The following is a 15,573-nucleotide window of genomic DNA, read 5'->3' on the forward strand; positions in this document are numbered from 1 at the left end:
CTTTGGGGTGAAGGCCAATATCTATATTTCCTTGAGTGTTTAGAGAAGGCCTTGGCTGGAGTAAAGGGCGTCTTGGTGGAGCAGTGGGACTTCAAACAGGAAAAAGGCTCAGGGGCTGGCCTCATGGATTCTAGGTTGGATGTTTCTCTTAGACATTGTCCCAGGCTGAACAGGAACTGAAAAGGCCAGTACGACAAGTCCAGGTGTTAGCCTTTAATAATTAGGAAAATAGCCTTGAGAGGTGGTGGCTCAGTGTTGGTTAAGTTCAACAAAGCCTTGAGCATACCAGCTGCTTTCTGGTGGGAAGAAACAGTGGAACTGATTTCCTGTCCAGATTGGAGTCTCTTTAGCCTTATGTTCCCCCTCGCCTATATGCCCATACATAACCTTGCTCATTGACCCAGCTCCTCCCCCCCCCCCCACTGCCTTTCTGATCCCAGGCTCTGCTTTCAGCACAACATTTTTTTTTAATATTTGCTCAGCTTTGCATCCCCCTCAGAGGATTTGAAACATCACCACACACATTTTTCCCAGTGCTTGGGGGCTGGTGCTGAGGCTTAGGTATGGCTGAAGTAGCCAGAAGTCCTGCCTCTGCTGCCACCACCAGTTTCTCTGCTTGGCTCGAGGCTTTCCACGGAACTGCTGGCTTGCTGGCTTGTGAGAGCATAGCTTCTGCTTCGGAGCAGGATTTCTGCCCAAGGAGGAGCCCACCAAGTGGGGAGGGAGCATGGTCAGGAGGGGAAAGAATGTAAACAAATAGTGCCTCCCCATGTGAGTTTTAGAGGGAGGTAAGGAGGGGCTGCTGCTTCCCCTCACCACCACAGCCCTCCCCCTACACCATCCCTGGTGATTCTAGTTGGAACATGCTTCTTCAGCCCAAGGCTGGGTACATAGAGGTCCTGCTTTTCTGGTCTCTCGGGAGTTGACGTGAAGTCTATTTTCCCTTTCCTTGGGCCATCCCCCCTTCCCCAAGACCCCCAACTGCCTCCAAAGCCCTTGCCTCACAGTCAGTCTGTTCTGTTTCCAGCAGTGGAACCCTCCTACTTCCGCCACCCCAGCTCATTTTTAAAGGGGACAAGCCTTTCCCTCTTGATTAGCCCCTTCTAGAGCACCGAAAAGATGGGGAGAGGCCTGCTTTGATCCCAATTTGTGTCTCTCTTGCCCCAGGTACAATGTGGGAGTTCCTGTTTCAGTAAGAGGGAGGGAATTCTCTTCAGGGTAGTCCTCCTTGCTGGAGTTGGCTGCAGGCGCCTCAAACACCCCTTAGACTGGACTGGTTGGTGAGGCAGGGGCTGACTTTTCTTCGTGGCCTGTGTTGCATCTCTGGCAGGGCTCCAAAGATGGCAGGCAAACCCAAACAAAGAGCAGGCAGAGCAGTTCTATGCTTTGCCCACCCCGAAAACTTGCTGCAGCTTTGTTCTTTGACCCCCTACCTCCTGTGCAGCCACTCCCACTCGGGCGGCTTCCCTATTGATGCGCTCCCCAGGGCAGGGGCAGTGTGTCCCTGCTACACTTGGAGCGCTGAACTTTGAGTGGGTGTTTGCCATGTCACTTTAGCAGTCTGATCCTTTGCTTTGTTTGTTTGCTTTGTCAAATATAACATTTTTGTAAGCGTCTTACCTGAATTTAGTGAATTCTTTTTGAGCAAGTGGAGGATACAGCTGAGTTTTTCTTGTTTGAGACCCGGCTTTCTGGGCTTAAGCCTTTACTTATGGCACATACCAGTGTGAACGTGGGATCTATGCCTTTGAGGAGCTCCCTTTTGAGGGGAGAATATGGTGGTACACAGGCTGAAGGGAAGGTGCTCTCGGTGTGGAAGGTGCTCCCTGTGTATATGAGAAGGGGAGGTGCCAGCTGGAGCCAGGTAAAGTTCTATAACAATTCCTTTGCAGACAAAGACATGTTTGTATGTTTGTCTTGTTGTTGTTGTATTGTTTTGTTTTGCTGTTTCTTTTCTTTTCAATTAAGATTGGGTCTTCGTATCCTTGCTGGCTTGAAATTCCTTAATATAGACCAAAGTCTAGGCAGGCCTTGAACTAAGAGAGACCCACCTGCCTCTGCCTCCTGAGTAGCAGGATTTAAAAAGATGTGCATCACCACATCCACTCCATTTGTTGTTGTTGTTGTTGTTTGAAACACAGTCTACTGTAGCCCAACTAGCTTTGAATTCCTTATCTTCCGGTCTCCACTTCCTAAGTATTCAAATAACAAGCTTGTGGCAAATGCTTGGCTAAATGTAGTATTTTTAAAGAGCTTTTTAGTGTCAGTGGTCAGATAGCCTCAAATCCGTGTTGTATGTGCTGGTAAATGTGAATGTCTATGGGCTACAGGCATGCCCCGCCCTTGAGACGAACAGGGGATTCAGATTTGGACGTGGCTTAAACATAATGGGAATGGTGATTTGCTTTGGAAGAGATTGACCCTAATGTGGTGCTTCCTATATAGATTTGAATAAGGTTTAAAATAAAACTAATTTGCATGCCTTTGAGGCTTACATGTCACATCGGTGATGTTTCGGTGATGCCCTGTATATCCTAGATTGATTGGTCGGTCACCTTGATGGGTAAACTCCAGGGAAAAGGAAAATGTGCTAAGTGGGGTTTATCCACACTTTGTGTGAAAACACTAGAAAGCAGAATAAGTAAGCCCCCAAATTCTGGTCAGACAGGGGTCCTATTCAAGAACTTGCAAAGTTGCATGCAGAGGCTCTGCTGTGCATCCTTGAGCCACCTAATATCCTGCCATCCCCTGAAACCACTATGGGAAGCGAGGCATGAGGGTTTTGTGGGAAGCCAGGCACGTAGGACCTTCTAGAGAAAGTGTCAATGGCCCAAGTCTGAGCGTTATGTCCCTGTTCTGATTGTGTCTTTCCTGCCAGAAGAGCACCTCTTTCTGATGAGGAGTCCACGACAGGTGACTGCCAGCACTTTGGATCTCAGGAGTTTTGTGTCAGCAGCAGTTTTTCCAAGGTAAGGAGTGATATGTTGTCACATGCTGCCCATCAAAGGGTGAGTTTTCTGGAGCCATGTGGCTGCTTTGGCCATTCTGAGAATGAGAACAAGAAGACAGAAGTTGCTCTAGATGAGATAGAACTTGGTACGTATATGCCCTGTCCTTTGTAGTTGGTTGAGTTGCAGAAAGGAGTAGCAGTTACTTCTCAGAGGCCTTGGGATACTTGCAGCAGTTGGGGAGCTTGCTAAGATGGGCATCTGTTCTTTCATTGCAGGTGGAGCTCACAGCAGTTGGAAGTGGCAGCAATGCCCGGGGGGCAAACCCAGATGGCAGTACAACAGAAAAACTTGGGCACAGGTCAGAAGATCAGCCTGATGATCCTCAGCCAAAAATGGACTATGTTGGGAATGCAGGAGAGGCTGAGGGCCTCCTGGTGCCACTGAGCAGCCCAGGAGACGGGCTTAAGCTGCCCACTCCTGATAGCACTGAGGCCAGCCATAGCAGGGCCAATTGCTCCTGGACTCCCCTAAGCACCCAAATGAGCAAACAGATTGACTGCTCGCCAGCCGGGGTAAAGGCTTTGGACTCTCGGCACAGTGTTGGGGAGAAGAACACTTTCATTTTGGCAACTCTGGGAACTGGAGTTCCTGTGGAGGGAAGCCTGCCTCTAGTTACCACTAACTTCGGTCAGCTGCCGGCACCTGTCTGCCCTCCAGCCCCTGGGTCGGGCTCTGTGACCCCATCGGTTCCCGATCCATTCCAAGTTCCCCTTTCTGTCCCAGCCCCAGCGCCCCACTCAGGACTAGTTCCAGTCCAAGTTGCCACATCGGCTTCAGCTCCATCTCCTCCTCTGGCACCAGCACCGCCCTCGGTGCCTACTCTCATCTCTGAGTCCAACCCTCTGTCCGTGTCAGCCTCTGTCTTGGTGCCTGTGCCAGCGTCTGCTCCCCACTCAGTCCCAGTGCCACTGTCTGCCCCTGCTCCTACCCCTCTCACAGTGTCTGTCTCTGCACCTCCCTTGGCCCTGATCCAGGCTCCGGGGCCTCCTTCAGCTCCCACTTTGGTCCTTGCTTCCGTCCCAACTCCAGTTCTAGCTCCCATGCCAGCATCCACGCCTCCAGCAGCTCCTGCCCCTCCATCTGTGCCAATGCCCACTGCAAGCCCATCCTCTGGCCCGCCTTCTACCCCTACCCTTATCCCTGCCTTTGCTCCTACCCCAGTGCCTGCACCCACCCCGGCCCCAATCTTCACTCCAGCCCCCACTCCCATGCCGGCTGCCGCACCAGCTGCCGTCTCCACCTCAGCACCCATCCCAGCCTCCTTCAGTTTGAGTCGGGTGTGTTTCCCTGCAGCTCAGGCACCAGCTATGCAAAAAGTCCCCCTGTCTTTTCAGCCAGGGACAGTGCTGACCCCTAACCAGCCGCTGGTATATATCCCTCCTCCGAGTTGTGGGCAGCCACTCAGCGTGGCTACGCTGCCAACCACTCTGGGAGTCTCTTCCACGCTCACGCTCCCAGTCCTGCCGTCTTACCTACAGGATAGGTGTCTCCCAGGTGTGTTGGCCTCCCCGGAGCTCCGCTCTTATCCATACGCATTTTCTGTGACCCGGCCTTTGGCTTCAGATTCGAAGTTGGTCTCTTTAGAGGTGAACAGGCTCTCCTGCACTTCCCCATCCAGCAGCACTAACACCCAGCCTGTTCCTGATGGGGTCCCTGGACCTTTGGCAGATACCTCCCTCACCACTGCTTCTGCCAAGGTGCTTTCAACTTCACAGCCATTGCTGCCAGTCCCCAGTGGGAGCTCAGGCCCACCACACCCCTCCAAGATGCCAGGTGGCACCGGCCCTGAGCAACAACCAGAAGGAACTTCTGTTACCTTCTCTCCTCTCAAGTCACCTCCACAGCTGGAGAGAGAGATGGCCTCTCCACCCGAGTGCAGCGAGATGCCTCTTGACCTCTCTTCCAAATCCAACCGCCAGAAGCTTCCATTGCCGAACCAGCGTAAAACACCTCCCATGCCTGTGTTGACCCCTGTGCACACCAGCAGCAAGGCCCTCCTTTCCACAGTCCTGTCTAGGTCTCAGCGCACAACTCAGGCTGCCGGCAGCAACGTCACTTCCTGCCTGGGCCCCACTTCTTCTCCTTTTGTTATCTTTCCTGAGATGGTGAGGAATGGAGACCCAAGCACCTGGGTGAAAAACTCAACCGCTCTCATCAGCACCATTCCAGGCACATATGTGGGAGTGGCCAACCCAGTGCCTGCATCCCTGCTGTTGAACAAGGACCCTAACCTGGGCCTTAACCGAGATCCTCGCCATCTCCCCAAGCAGGAGCCTATCTCCATTATTGATCAAGGAGAGCCTAAGAGCACTGGCGCCACTTGTGGCAAGAAAGGCAGCCAGGTTGGTGCTGAGGGACAGCAAAGCACAGTCAAATCCCGTTATACCCCAGCCCGCATTGCCCCTGGGCTGCCAGGCTGCCAAACCAAGGAACTGTCTTTATGGAAACCTACAGGGCTGGCAAATATGTACCCACGGTGTTCTGTCAATGGGAAATCCACTAGCACCCAGGTTCTTCCTGTTGGCTGGTCACCATATCACCAAGCATCTCTACTTTCTATTGGCATTTCCAGTGCCGGGCAACTAACCCCCAGTCAGGGGGTGCCTATCAGGCCCACCAGCATTGTTTCTGAGTTTTCTGGTGTGTCATCTCTCGGCTCCAATGAAGCCGTTCACGGACTTCCTGAGGGGCAGCCACGGCCTGGGGGCCCCTTTGCTCCAGAACAGGATGCTGTCGCAAAGAACAAAACTTGCCGAATTGCTGCCAAGCCTTACGAAGAACAAGTCAATCCTGTCCTCTTGACTCTCAGCCCTCAGACAGGGACCCTGGCGCTGTCTGTTCAGCCTAACAGTGGGGACATTGGAGTGAATCAGGGACCTGAGGAATCTGAGAGCCACATGTGCTCTGATAGTACTCCTAAGATGGAAGGCCCCCAGGCAGCCTGTGGCCTGAAGCTGGCAGGAGACACAAAGCCTAAAAACCAAGTGCTGGCTACCTATATGTCCCATGACCTGGTCCTGGCCACCCCCCAGAACTTGTGCAAGATGCCTGAGCTGCCTTTGCTACCTCACGACAGCCACTCTAAAGAACTCATTTTAGATGTGGTTCCTAGCAGCAAGAGGGGCCCCAGCACAGACCTTTCGCAGCTTGGAAGTCAGGTGGATCTGGGGCGGGTGAAAATGGAGAAAGTGGATGGTGATGTGGTTTTCAATTTAGCCAACTGCTTCCGGGCTGATGGTCTCCCAGCAGTTCCCCAGAGGGGCCTGGCTGAAGCTCGGGCTAAAGCTGGGCAAGCTCGAGTGAAACGGGAAAGTGTCGGGGTCTTTACTTGCAAGAACAGTTGGCAACCAGATGAAGAGACAGAAACTCTGCCATCCAAAAAGGTGAAATGCAACAAAGAAAAGGAAATTGAGGAAGAACCACAGCAGCCGCAGCAGCAGCAGCTCCCCCCGCCGCCCCCGCCCCCACCACAGCCACATGATAAGCCTATGGCCCGGAGTTCCCTGGGATCCAAGGTGGGTGCCAGTGTATGGCTGAGAACTGATGGTCTGCTTCATTTGTGGGTCTCTGCTGCATTTGACCTCCTTCCTCCCCACTCAAGACAATGTTCTTGAGCAGCCTAGCTGTAGCTGTGTGAACAGAGCTGATGAATGGGGTCTCTGTATATATTTTTACCTGGAATGGGCCTAGCCCATTCCATAGGATGTAGGAAATGATTTCATCCTTGGGGCCAGGGAAGCCATTGTCCTCAATAAAGTTGGGAAGCAGAAGGAAGGTATTGGTGAAGGAAATCACTAATCACAGGCCTTTCCCCAAGGAACAGTTCTTCCTGGTTCTTTAAAGATGCTAGACTGTAACACAAAAAATAGAAACCCGGAGACAGATATTGGGGTTCAAGCTTCAAGCTGAAGATCAGAAAAGCAAAGCAGCTAAGCCAGTAGTAGATCTTACTTCTACCCAGGTTGAAGCAATCCTGCCCTCAATGTGGCTGGAGACTAATTGCCTGAACGTGGCTGGAGACCAAAATGCCCCAGACTGAATATCTGCTCCTGTCTTTTATACCTCTCTAGAGCTGGGATTAAAGGCATGGGATCTCAAGTGCTGAGATCTCCTTTGTGTGAGCTGTTTTCTCTTTTAGACTGAGCCAGTCGTTTAGCCCTGGGTGGCCTTGAACTCACAGAGATATGTCTGCCTTTGTCTCCTGAATCCCGTGATTAAAAAAAAAAAAAAAAGTGTGTGCCACCACTGCCCAGCTTCTATAGCTAACTAGTATGACTGACATTGCATTTTCATCTTTCGGGAAAATTTTTTATTTTGGGGGGCGGGGGTTTTGAAACAGGATTTCTCTGTACAGCTTTGTAAACCAGGCTGGCCTCAAACTCACAGAGATCCGCCTGCCTCTGCCTCCCAAGTGCTGGGATTAAAGGCATGTGCCGCAGCTGCCACCACCACAGCCAGGCTCTTCGGCCAATTTTTATTCAATCATAAACATCACCACAATGGACCACCAGCCTTGTCAATTTGGGGTCCGGGGAAGGAATGAACGAACTTCTTTTAAAGATTTATTTATTTATATACAGTGCTCTGCCTGCATGTATGCCTGAAGGCAGAAGAAGGCACCAGATCTCGTTACAAACGGTTGTGAGCCACCATATGGTTTGTGGGAATTGAACTCAGGACCTGAGGAAGAGCAGCCAGCGCTGTTAACCTCTGAGCCATCTCTCCAGCCCAGGAAGGAACTTTCTGATAGGGTCATTTTGGCCCCACTTCTTCCTAGCTCTGTGACATTGATTAAGCTTGCTACTTACTCTCTCTTACCTTCAGTTCTGTCATCCCTGCAATAAGACAAATAGTAGTACTTATTCAGAGGGTTGTTGGAAAGATTAAATGAGATGTTGATATGAAATATCCAGAACAGGCAAATTGATAAGAGAGAAAGTAGCCTGATAGTTGCCCAGGGCTAGGCGATTTTTTGAGTAACCAATTAATAGGAGTAGGGTTTCTGTTCAGGGCGGTGAGAAAGTTCCTGTATGAGGCCAGTGGTAATAGTTACACAATTCTGTGTTTATACTGAAAACAATAGCATTGTGCATGTAAGTAAGTGAATTGTATAGCATAGCTCAGTAAAGCTGTTACAATTAATGGGATGGTGTACAAGTGCTTAAAATAGCACTTGGCACATAATTAAGCACTCAGTTGGTGTCAGTGGCTGCTTTTGTTTTGAGTATCACAAATAGAATAGCTCCTGCCCTCATGGAGCTTATGTCTTGCCATGTTGAGTTAATGACAGTAGGCATAGCCCTTCCTATAGGAAATGACTAGCTCAGTAGGCCAGTTTAGAAATGAAGGGAACAGAGAATAAAAGTTACAAGATAAGGTGAAGGCAAATAGCACTTCCAGTTTTTTTCCTCTGGAGACCAAGTAATCTAGGTGTCTTGTTAGGTCCCATTTTGTTGAGAAACATGTGACTGATAACTAAGCTAAGATAGAGGTGTTAATTCAAAACAACCCATTGCTGCGGGTGGCTTAAGAGGCATACTACATTCCTGTTACTTGCTTGAATTATGTTTCTTTGAACAATTTTGTTACATTTATATTTGTTTTCTGTGCTCATGTGCATAAATGTATGGTATGCCTGTTCAGCATCTGTGTAGAGGTCAGTGGACAATTTCAGCCATTCCCTTTCTGCTGTGTGGGTACCAAGGCTTGAACTCACATCATTGTATGTAACAGCAAGTACCTTTACCTGCTAATGCATCTTGCCTGCCAAAGAATTATGTTTCATTTGATGCTGCCTATACTTTATTCTTGTTCTTTGAAACGTGTTTCAAAACTCTGTTAACCTGAACATTGATCTTGATTTCTTCATCCTCCCAACTTCCCAAGTAGTTGGAGTGCATCATATATTTTTACTTTCACTGCTGCCCTTGAAGAAGATACAAAGACAAATCTTTTCTAGGTGTTCTGTTATGTCTACCTTAGGAAGTAAAAGTTAATGATCTATATTCAAGAGAGGCAGCTAAAAACAATATTTACAAATAAATCAAGACATGTTTAATTTTATGTGCATTTAACTTTATTTCTTCTGGCTTAAAATAGTTGTTCTTTGGATGTACCTGAAGGTCAGATTTTAAGCAGTCATCTACATCTTTCTCTTTTCTCCCCAGTTTTTTGTTTCCTAACACTTTGGTTCATAGGAACTCATAGTTTGATTATGGGAAAACATATGCGTTAGTCTTCATGCCAGTGACCAGGTATCTGAGAAAACAACGAGAAAGGAATAGTTTTGGCTCGTGGATTCAGAAATTTCAGTGCCTCATAGTAGAAAGAGTGCAGTGGAGTAGAACAACAGGCCTTGGTAGCCAAAAGGGAAGCAAGTAGGGAGAGAATGAAAATATGAATGAGGGCTTCCATTTTCCTATTTTGTGTTTGGGTGTGCTCATGTGTGTGGTGTATATGTATGCAGGTACCTGTGCAGACCCAAGGTCAGTCTTGGGTGTGATTCCTTATTAGTTATCTACTTTTGTGTTTTGAGACAGGGTCTTTCTCTAGCATCAGGAGCTCACCAATCATCCTAGACTTGTTGAAGGATGCACCAAGCTCTGCCTCCCCAGTGCGGGGATTAAAAGCATGTACCACCATACTTAACTATTTTTCTGGTGATGAAACTCAGGTCCTCATGCTCTTACAGCAAGAACTAGACCCACTGAACTACCTCCCCAGCCCATCATTTTTCCCTTTTCTATCTGGGTCCTCAGCCTATGGCATGATGCTCTTTACCTTTAGGGTAGGCCTCTTCCATCCTTAGTTAATTCTCTTTAGATAAAAATGCAGATACAATGAGAGTCATGTATCAGTTTGTCAATCCAGCCAAGTTGACAAATCAAGATTAACTACCACATAACTTCAAGTAGGCTTTTGAGTTTTTGTTTTGTTTTGTTTTGTTTTTAATTTTTTGGTTTTGTTTTGAGACAAGTTTTTTTCTATATAATCCTGGCTGTCCTGAAACTTGCTGTATAGACCAGGCTGTCCTCGAACTCAGAGATCCACTTGGCTCTTCTCCCTGAGTGCCCCGCTGACTTGGAGTATGTTTAATTCTTCCTGTCTTCTTAAAACTTAATTTCACATTCCCTAGAACCTCAGTAATAGAAACATCTATCTTATTCCATTTCTTGTTTAGTGGCGTGGAGGGACCTCAAACCTTGTAACCTGTGGCTTTGGGGTGGAGTTCCTGTAGTGTGTAATCAGCAGTAGGTGGGAATGGGACTGAGCAGAAACAGTCGATGAAGCAAATAGGGAAGGAGATATTAAAAGCTAGTGAGGAGAGTCTCAGATATGAGGGCCAGAAGCCAGTACTTAGTCCCAGCTCCATCTTTCTTACTACAGTTGTAAATGAGCTACCTTGCAGGGTAGCCAGGTAAATGGTATCCCTTGAGTTAGTGTTTGGCCCAGAAAAAGTTAGTTGACCTCTTGTCTTAGAGTCTTAGTTTCATCCTCTGTCATTGAGGTAGTGTTATGATAGAGCAAATGGTAGCATTCAAAGTGATAGAGTATAAAGCTTCCTTTAATATATCCTCAGCTTCTTGTAAATGGTATACTAGACCTGGCCTTGTCGGTTTTATTCGTAAGGAGATGGGAATTGTACCCCCTGTGAATATTCCTCTCCTTGCTGTAGTTGAATCTATTTTCTGATATTAGCTGATACATGAGAAAAGTTTGTCTTGACTGTTCTGAGAATTATTGTCAGTTTATAGTACAACCATTCACAGTGAAGTTGCTTAAACCATGTAACTGTCCAATTTGCAGAAGTGGAATTTTTGTTTAATGCCTATCTCTTGCCTGTGTATGTATATGCCAAGTATGGGGCCTTTGAACCTTTTAAAACAACTTTGGATGCATGTTCAGGGGCCAAGAATCCAGATTCTGTAGACCTCTTTAAAGTTACATGGATGCCTGAAGGGACCAGCAAGGGTATTTGACTGAGCCCAAGAGCCTTAATAGCTCAGTGTGTCCTATAATACTGTGACATACACATTCATGCAAAAGCAGCAACACATAACTTGACCCTGGGAGAACATTCTTAAAACGGAAAGCTGACCTCAGATCTGACTCTACTTTTTCTCAGTGCCGGAAGCTGCCTGGAGACCCTCAGGAACCCACCAAGAAAAGCCCCAAAGGGGCTTCAGATTCCGGAAAAGAGCACAATGGAGTCAGGGGAAAGCACAAGCACTGGAAGCCAACAAAGCCAGAGTCCCAGCCTCCAGGAAAACGAGCTGATGGTCACGAGGAAGGTAGGTCCCAAAGGCCATGAATGACCTTATAACCTGAGCTCCAGAGGGATGCAGTAGGGTTTTGGTGGAGAGAGAATGGCTGAAAGATTGAGTAGAAAATGGAGCCTTCTCTGCTGTGGAGTAGAGAAAGAATTGGAACCTCTAAGTCAACAGCTGGGAGGGGTAGATATGGACTAATGCATTAGAATACCACACATTCTGAAGTCTTAACATTGAATAAGGTGGCTTGCAAACAGATAGGTAGCAGTCCTACAATAGAGTCACTAACCCATTTCCATGAGTTGGTATTAAGGTTTAAATAAGAAGCAGCTGTAAGAGTACTTGGACCCAAAAAAAGAAAGAAAAAAAAAAAGAGGCAGAATTGGGATTCATAACACTGTTTTCTTCTACCTTTAGGTATGTTGGAAAACTCCCATTCCAAAAAGAAAAAATCCATAGCTGACTAGCTAGCTTGCTAGAAAGGTTTACAGATGTCTCAAACCCTTTTTATCAGTTAAGGATACCCAGAATGTTTGGGTTGGGTATGGGATATACTTTCCCTGTATACTCTGATAGTCCATGTTCATGTTCTTGCTCATTGGACATGAATTACGTCTTTTACTTTGCCCTTGTATACCTATTTCCATTTGTCCACTTCTTCCTGCATTACCTTGCTAATGAGGTTGCTCTTGTATGGAATAAGCTATAGCTCGGAACATAACAAACATCCAACAACCTTTGAGTTATGTAGGCAAATATTCCAATTTTGGGCATGCTGTTCAATTGATTCAGTGCATTGCCTTTATTGATGCCAGTAAAAATGGCCCAGCCCCCAGTTTTCTAAACCACCATGCCCAAAAAGATGGGTAGTGATGGTGGCATAAGGAGAGTCAGTTGGGTTAAGCCAAGCAAGCTGCAGGGTCAATACAAACCTTTTGGTTTTCTCATTTGAACATCCCACGTGGGCTTTCTGGTTTATAGATTTCTAATTGCGATATTTCTACTGTCTTCTCCTACACCACACATCACTCCAGGTTCCTTGGAAAAGAAAGCAAAGAGCAGTTTCCGTGACTTCATCCCTGTGGTTCTGAGCACTCGGACACGCAGTCAGTCTGGTGAGTAAGACTAAAAGTAAAACCTTGCCTTGACTTCTTTGAAAAGGTTGAATGAGTTTGCCATTGGTGCAAGTAGACAATTGGGATTTTGCTTCCCTATGCTAAAATGACAGCCTCCTTGTAGGGACAAGAGAGTCCTAGGTGGGGGCAGAGGGATCTCCTACAATTTTAGACAGTTTTCTTAGCTATGTTAGATTAGGGGTTTGGCATTATCTTAAGAGCCAGTGATGGAAAGAAGAAAAGCCCTTGCCACTCAGGAAATTTGTTTGTATTAAAGAGTTTTGCATCTCATGATCATTAGGGCCCATCTCATGTATAGAATTCAACCTTTAGGCTTTAAACTCATCACCCAATGTGATAGGAATTATCAAAATTGGAAAGGCCATTGAGTGTTCTGGGGAGGGACAATCGCTTTTGGTCCACTGAACTTGTCTAGGTTCTAAAGAAGATAGTTTCCAGCTTGTACTCTTTCTGCTGGCTCTCTGTTGGTACACAAGACAGAGATGGTTGCCTGAATTCACTCAGATTTCCTTGCAAATTAGAAGGAATGGAGAAGCATGGCCCAATGAAAAGTCAATGATCTGACATCCTGTTAACTGGTACCTCAGCACATGGCAAGCTCTATGGTAGTTAGGACTTACAGTCATGGCCTGGAGGCCTCGCAAAGTCCTGAAGTGTCCCCTGAATCATCAAAGAGTGATAACATTATGGCCAATCCTGTTTTTGTGTTAAACACATTGTGCTGTGTTTGATTGTTTGGAAATTGGTGATTTCTGAGTGATCTCTGTGGTGATTCTGTATTAACCATAATATTAGATTAGCTAGAACACTCTGTTCTCTGTCTGGTCCATATAATGCAAAGTTTAGTGGGGTAGTTGAAGCTTTGGGCAAGGGCAGCTTTTCCCCTCTAACCATTTCTGTCTTCTGCTGACCTCACGGGGGTCTAGGGCTTTGTTGAGTTAACAGCTGGGCTTTCAGAGAAACGTGGTAGTGTTGCTTACAATGAAGCTGTTAGATCTCTGTAGTGTAAAACCAGGCCAATTTAGAATTGTGCTTTTATTGTTAGCATTGTTAAGAGTAAGTGAGGAGAGAGAAAATAGCCTCTTGGCAAGGTGGCCCAGGAGAGTAGGAAAGATGCTGTTTGTCTCAGGGTTTTCAGGAGTGGAAGGAGTGTGCTTTCCCAGCAGCAAGGAACAGCTAGCTGTAGTGGATGGGCAGATGGACTAGAGAGAAAACTCCACTCTTGAACTTCTGGCTACTCTGTAGGGGGTGGGATCAGTTTAATGGAAACAGGCCCACTCTGTTCTACTATAACATGCTTGAGTCAGGCTGTGTCATAGGAAAGAGACTCCTTGCATCTCTGTTAGAGATACTCTTCTTTTGTGATGATTTTGCTTGGCCAGGGTAGCTCTGTTGGCCATACTGGTGAACCATAGAGTTATCGGGGCCTAAGTTCTAGTACCAGATTTCCTTACCCCCTTGACTTCAGCTCAGACCATCTTTACTAACAAGCAGAGAACTGTAGCTCTCTCTCTTGCTTGCCCTTTATCTCATGTTTAGCTGCTGGTAAACACTAAGCAAGATTTTGCGAAATGAATTCAAGTAATTGTGTCATAGGTGAGTAAGGATGGTTTTTAGTACTTTATAATTGTATGCTATTTTGTACTCTGTAAAGTAAGTACTTAAGACTGAAAGACTTCATTTGAGCCCCGGAATTGTCCTTTGAGGTAAATGTACCACTAATAATGGACAGAGCCTGACCTTGAGTTCAGGCCTACAAATTCCTACTCCAGGACAGTTGTGTTGGTACCATACTTAATCCCTTCAAGAAGCACCTGAAAGTCTTCTGTATATCTCATCTGTAGGAAGCATCTGTAGCTCCTTCGCTGGTATGGCAGACAGTGACATGGGAAGCCAGGAGGTCTTCCCTACAGAGGAAGAGGAGGAGGTGGCTCCGACCCCAGCTAAGAGAAGAAAGGTGAGAAAGACCCAAAGGGACACACAGTACCGCAGTCATCATGCCCAGGACAAGACCCTGCTGAGCCAAGGCCGCAGACATCTGTGGCGAGCCCGAGAGATGCCCTGGAGGACAGAGGCTGCCCGGCAAATGTGGGACACCAATGAAGAGGAGGATGAAGAAGAAGAAGATGATGATGATGAGGAGGAGGAGGGCCTGGTGAAGAGAAAGAAACGGAGACGACAGAAGAGCCGAAAATACCAGACTGGAGAGTACTTGATAGAACAAGAAGAAGAGCAGCGGCGGAAAGGGAGAGCAGGTAAGGTTGGCCATGTGGCTGCCTGTCATTGCTGTTGTGAAGTCAGCTGGGAAACTTCAGGCACAGTGGCATTAATACTTCCTATTCACCACTTCACCAGTCGAAGGCTGTAGGACTGAAAGGAACCCCGTGCTATGGTCTTCGGCTGTCACAAGGGGGTCACTCAGGTCCATTTTGAGTATGGGGCTTTGAATCTAGAAAGAATGAATTCCAACTAGCCTACAGGTAAGCTGGGGACGTGGAGACCCTTGCCTTCTGGTTTCTTACAGACATCTGAACCTGTGGTCCATGCTATGATGATCTTCTTGGCATAGGCCAGAGTTATACTAGGGAGTTCTGGTTGGCTTGAGTCAAGTCTTCTTTGGAGAATATAGGTTTTCCCTTTTTTATTCTTGGGTTTAAAAAGAAAGAGGAACCAGGTGTGGTGTTATAAGCTGCTCATCAAAGCACTAGGAGGTTGAGGTAAGAGGACAGTGAGTTTGAAGCCACCCTGGGTTACATAGTAAGATCCTGTCTCAAAACAAATAAGGAAGGTATTAGCTTCCATACCTGGGATGCCTCTACTCATAAACCAAAATGAAATGTAGTAGTTCTATAAAGGCAACATAAAAACTTAAAATATGTAAAACCTGATTTCTCTGTTAAAGCCACAAGGAGTTTTTTTTAGAGTCTGTGCAAAGTTGAGGTAACAGGTGGCAGAGTATTTGTTGGTCCTGAGCTGTGAAAGCAGGCAGTTCAGAAAGAAAACCTTTTCTGGCCATGTCTAATGCTTTAAATATGATTGACCTTGGAGGGATAGACAAGAGGATCATACCAATATCCTTCAACGAGTACAGTTTAGGCCAGTGCCCATATATAGTTTCTAATTGAACTAAAAGACCATTTCTGGATTCCATAGGAA

The 15,573-nt window shown here is 46.9% G+C and overlaps 1 protein-coding gene across 1 annotated transcript in view; it reads left to right on the forward strand.

Moving 5' to 3' along the window:
- Bcorl1 (BCL6 corepressor like 1) overlaps positions 1-15,573 on the forward strand; it is a gene marked incomplete at its 3' end in the record, with an annotated part of 50,941 nt that overhangs the window by 22,759 nt on the left and 12,609 nt on the right. The window contains exons 5-9 of the mRNA XM_051178484.1: positions 2,879-2,969; positions 3,227-6,526; positions 11,137-11,302; positions 12,316-12,396; positions 14,262-14,672. Of these exons, the coding sequence (XP_051034441.1) occupies positions 2,879-2,969; positions 3,227-6,526; positions 11,137-11,302; positions 12,316-12,396; positions 14,262-14,672 (4,049 nt within the window). The remainder of the gene's footprint in view (positions 1-2,878; positions 2,970-3,226; positions 6,527-11,136; positions 11,303-12,315; positions 12,397-14,261; positions 14,673-15,573) is intronic.

The sequence above is a fragment of the Phodopus roborovskii genome, unplaced genomic scaffold (assembly GCF_943737965.1).
Source record: "Phodopus roborovskii unplaced genomic scaffold, PHOROB, whole genome shotgun sequence".
NCBI classification, from domain to species: domain Eukaryota; kingdom Metazoa; phylum Chordata; class Mammalia; order Rodentia; family Cricetidae; genus Phodopus; species Phodopus roborovskii.